Raw genomic sequence first — 5324 nt, forward strand, 5'->3', positions numbered from 1 at the left:
TATAACAATGATTTCACTCATCGATCTTCAAAAAACTTATCATTAAATAAATTCAAATTTTGCGCGAAACATTCTCATTGGGTTGTCATAACGGCGCAAAACGTCCTGTCCACAGAATATCGAGTTCATTTTTTTAACCAATCAAATTATTATTACTTTGAAATACTATGTAGTGATTGGCTAAAAAAAGTCTTGCCGCTATCTGTGTATTTTGGATGACAATTGACGTTTTTGACAGTCAAAATAAACAAAATGGCTTTGTTGTTTATGGTGGTGTATGCCGTCTTCCGTTAGTTTACGTTTGTTTCCTGTTTTTCTTGATCCATTGTGTTCAAGGAGTTCGCTTTTTTCCATCCATTGGCTCCTTGTTTATTAAATTAGTTTATATTTGGATTATTTCTTGTTTTAGGTAAGTCTAATTTTTAGAAATATCATAACTTAAAAAGTGAGGTATATTTTTTCACTTCTACTTACGAAAATGAACTTCAACTGGTGAAATACATTTCACTGACTAATCTCTGTAGACAATATTATGGTGGGTGAATATGAAAAAATAGTAATAATCAGGAACATTACACATGTTTGTCTTAACAAAATATCATTTTTACAGCATTTTTCTAAATAACCCTATTAAGAATATATACTTATTTTGTTTAAAACATTTTATAACTACAGTGGAACCCCGATCAGTCGGCCCCCGATAACCCGGAAGTCCGGCTAACCCGGACCGATTTTCATCAGACAAAACAAAAATTTTTTCACTTCGACTGAGTTTTTTACCAAGAAATAAACAATACTCTATACAACTGTATGTAATTTAGATGTACTGTGCATATGGATTTCATGTTTTGTCATTTATAATGGAGTTTATCTCTAAGTATACCGTATTTTATTAATTTTTACCATATTCTCCGGCTAACTCGGATTTTCGATAACCCGGATCGGCCGCGGTCCCGATTAATCCAACTTATCGAGGTTCCACTGTATTAGTATTAGTAACAAGATAAAATAGTCAAGAAAAATTAAAATACAGTTTTTTTCTTCACAATTATGTAGGTAAAAATGTATTCTGTAATAGAATTTAAACAAGAAGAAGATGGTGGTGGACTATCTATAGTAAATTCAACTTGGTTGACACCTAGAAAAACTGAAGTACGTTGGCCCCCTATAAAAGATAACCTTCAATTTAAAAAAGTGCTACGCAAACTAGAACCTGAAATTGATGAAACTTGGAAGATATATGGTGTCCAGAAAATTTTTTATTCAACAGGTAATGATAATAATTTAGCTAATTAAAACACAAAGGGTGTCTCACTCACGCAATCTAGTGTAGACATCAATCACTATTTGGAAGTCCTTTTGCAAATTTTGCCACCACGTTTGTCTGACGTTCGAGTCTGCTGTTCCCATTTCTCTTGTTTTCAGCTTGAAAGGATTTCTAAATAGTGATTGGTCTTTACATTGTGCTTTAAATCAGCTTAAAATGTCAGAAATCTTACCAATCCCAGGCACAATCTCAGAAATCCTCAAATATATATTTGAATCTCTCAATCTATTTCGAAAATATGGTGACAATATCACAAATCTAAGCTCGAAGTATGTTTCTATCGTCTCCTGATGATGTTGACATAGTCAACGAAATGTGTTTTGGTTAATGGTGAACTCTTTGAATCAGTTTGAAGAAAACTAAAGGTTTCAGGCTCAAGATTCTTCATAAATTTTCATGAATCTTGTAAAAATGCTTCTAATCTCACAATATCCAATCTGGTGTACACATTCTGTTGAAGCGAAACACCCCTTGTCAGAAGATTGTGTGCCATAAATATGCTTAGCATAATTTACAAAAGTATAAGGCAAAAATTTAATTGCGATTTGTCATTTTTCATTTGTGGTAGTGTAAGTGAAAATAGTGATACCAGTAAAGTTATTTTAACCCTTTTATTACCCCGTACGTTTTTAGATGATTTTGAAAAGGCCACAAATAAATTAAAAAGAGCAGAAATAACATCTGATCTACAAACTGATCTTGAGGATGATAATACCAGACCCAGAAGAAAGATCCTGAAACGAAAATTTAGTTCGGATGAGGACAGCAACGACCAGGTTTCGCTATTTAAGCCTGGCAAAAAGTCGAAGCAAATTTTACCACGGCCTCCACCTGTGGGAATTAATAAACTCTATACAAATCCAAGAGGTTAGTGATGCTAAGATTTACATCAATATTAATATTTTAAACACAAACACTTGTTTAACAATTTTAAACCTAAATTATTATTTTGTACATTTGATGATGCCAGCATATTATTGTACAGTGTAGTCCGTAAGAATTTTCAGTGTAAAAAAAATAGATAAAAATTAACTAGTGGTGTGTTATGACACAAGGTACTTTCCCTCAAAGTCTCAAAGCCTCTTAAACTCCATTAACGTTAGCCTATGAGTTTAATAATTTGAAAAATAGACTGTATTGATCTACTAAACATAATAGAGATTGTTTTGTTTAAATTTCATTAGTTTTTATGAATTTTTTAAATATTTTTTAATTTTCAAATGTCTTTAACACCCCGTTAACGTATGTCAGTGGGTTTATTATGTGTGATAAATAGTTTTTCCAAAAAACTAATCAGATCCAGATTTTCACATAGTTGATTTTTGGTCCAAATTTTGTAAAAATCTGTTTAGCAATTTTTGCTAAACCGTTGACGAAAAATTTTTCCACAGACCCACATTGAAAATCAATGAAAATCCCGAAGTCGAAATTTTACACCATCACAATACTTCGCTTCGATAATACATATCCTATCTAAGGATAGGATATGTAAAATTGAGGGAAAGTAAAAATTGGTCTGTTGTAGGATTTTCTTCCAAATCATTAATCAGCTAGACAATAATTAATTTATCCATTATGAACCTCACTGGTATCATAAAGTATTAAGGGAGTAATAAATAAAATTGTAGGATCGTCTCAAGAATTGGAATCTGGGACAGATGAGTCTGACCCTGGCATACCTTCTGGCTCTCAATTTATGAAAAGCATATCCACACCAAGGGATAAGTTATCATTTCAGATATCTACACCAAAATCTTCATCGTCTTTTGGTAGGCAAGAAGCAACTGAAATACAAACACCGACTCTGAACGAGTCTCTAAATTTTGATAATAGTCTTCAGGATACAAATGGTAAGTTCTTTTATTTATGGGAGTAATTTTGCACAACACTACCTTATTGATTTGCCAAAAATATTGTTGGTTTAAAGCACACAGTAAAAATTGACTTGAAAAAGCTTTCAATAGTGTAACAAATCATCTAATTTTTATAGTTGTTATTACTGATACTATTAATGTAAATGGTCAAATTGTGTTTTCCCCAAACTTACAATTTTTTATGGGCATAGGTACAACCAACGATATAGGTACACAATGTTAGCATGCATTCATTATAAGTATCAATGAATAATTGCAAAAAACTAATGGAAAACCTTCTGTACTTTATTCAATGTGTTGTAAATATGTTTTGTTTCTAGGATTGAAGGTTCTACTTAAACATATATTAACAATTAAGGAACAGAACAGAAAAATTCTAAATATTTTGGAGAAATCAAAACCATTTGAAAATTCAGATTTACCTGATGACTTCAAAATAAAATTGCCAATAGAATCCTTACAAGACCTGGAAGAACTAGAGATATATTTGACAGAAGAAGAGAACTTCAACACTTTTGTAAGTTGTATAAATCTTGTACCCAATTGTAGAAATTAAGAAAATTTAAATTTTTTGCTGATTTGTTTATAATAGAAAATTATTCCCTTATTAAACTTTCTTTGTATAAATTAAAAGAAATTAGTTGCACCTAAATGTAAAAATACTTTTTTTAATTTATATTTTTTTAGAAATCATACTGTGCCTCAATTTCAAACCTGAAAGATGTTACCCAGAAGAATAATAGGATATTAAGATCTCTTTTGACAGATAATATTGCGAAGCATTTTAATTACTTCGGTAACAACCGGCGGCAAGACAGAGTATCAAATAAGCGACCATTTAATCAACTGCGCTTAAACAAAGTGGTTCTAGGTGAGTCTTGTGGTTTCAATTTTTTTTGTTTTTTATTAACTTGCTTCGATTGTAAACACGGATTGTGAAGAAAATAAGGAAAGGTGTTTATACAGGGTGTTTCATTCTAAAATAGACATACTTTAACTACAGATAGGGCATGCCTAGGTGTTTTGCAGAAGGTTCATATTTAATGGGTTGTACTCCTTTAATAACTTGAGGTATAGGGCATTTTATCTATTTTGCCCAGTTTTTTCTTTCCAACTGCCTTGTATATTGTTTTTTAATCTTTTTTGGTCTTGATCTTTTTAAATTTCCAAACCCAGATTTAAAAGAAAAGTTAAGAAATTATATTTTGTGTGAATGGGTTGCAATATTATTTGCAAAGAGTGAAAAAACTCATTTTTAGTACAAACAGTTTTAGTCCGTATTGTGTAATTATGTTTCTGAATGAAACAACCCATATATTGTATATTTTTTGATACACTGAATTTTATTTTTATTATAGATGCGGTAAAACAAGGAACTGACTTTACAACTCATGAAGTTGAGAACGCTATTAAGCGCTGGTTAAAACATGCTCCTAACCGTAACAAGAAAAATTACTAATTTGGAATTGTTTTAATTTTAGTTTTTTATTTGATTAAACATGCAAAGGTTTTATAAAGAAACTGTAGGTGAACGCCAAATGTGTAGGAGGGTGGCTAAGGAACTTAAAAATACGATTGAAGGTCTTAATAGTAATTTAAATCAGGCTTCTTCCCTTGTTAGTAAAACAGTAGTACATAGTGATACCGTTTAGTAAGTTTTTAAGGATAAGTATAAAATTTGCAAGATGTTGATGTATAAAATGTAACATCTTTATTTAAAAATAGTCAAAAAATTTAAAAATAAAAATATTCTCGATTATGTTCAAAAAAATTTAAATTTTTTGACTATTTAAAAAAGTATGTTTTACACATCAATATTTTGCAAATTTTATGAAAAAGATTATTATTAAAAAGTTATATTTATTAAAAAAAAATACTTATGACCATTCAAATATTATTTTTAAATAGCCATGGGGATGTGATTCAAGATTTTCAAAAAGATACATTGTCAAGTATGATACATCACTAGATTTGAAATTTTATGAAGAACAATATTGTCACAAAAAAATTATCTCATTTCCTGTTAAACCGGAAGTAATAATTGAAGCACCGCCAAAAGCTGAATATTTATGTGATTTCAAAATAATCGGTTTATTAACAAAAAAGTTATTCACTGTTACCTG

General features: G+C 30.3%; 1 protein-coding gene across 1 annotated transcript; it reads left to right on the top strand.

Moving 5' to 3' along the window:
• The first annotated feature begins 241 nt into the window (after window positions 1-241).
• On the top strand, window positions 242-4978 carry LOC126883092 (uncharacterized). Its single transcript, XM_050648322.1, has 7 exons — window positions 242-409; window positions 1057-1270; window positions 1961-2194; window positions 2956-3177; window positions 3522-3718; window positions 3889-4072; window positions 4560-4978. Exons 2-7 carry the CDS (start codon window positions 1063-1065, stop codon window positions 4658-4660), a joined length of 1146 nt encoding a protein of 381 aa, XP_050504279.1. The 5' UTR covers window positions 242-409; window positions 1057-1062; the 3' UTR covers window positions 4661-4978.
• Window positions 4979-5324: the final 346 nt, after the last annotated feature.

Source organism: Diabrotica virgifera, chromosome 4 (genome assembly GCF_917563875.1).
Source record: "Diabrotica virgifera virgifera chromosome 4, PGI_DIABVI_V3a".
Classification (NCBI taxonomy): Eukaryota; Metazoa; Arthropoda; class Insecta; order Coleoptera; family Chrysomelidae; genus Diabrotica; species Diabrotica virgifera.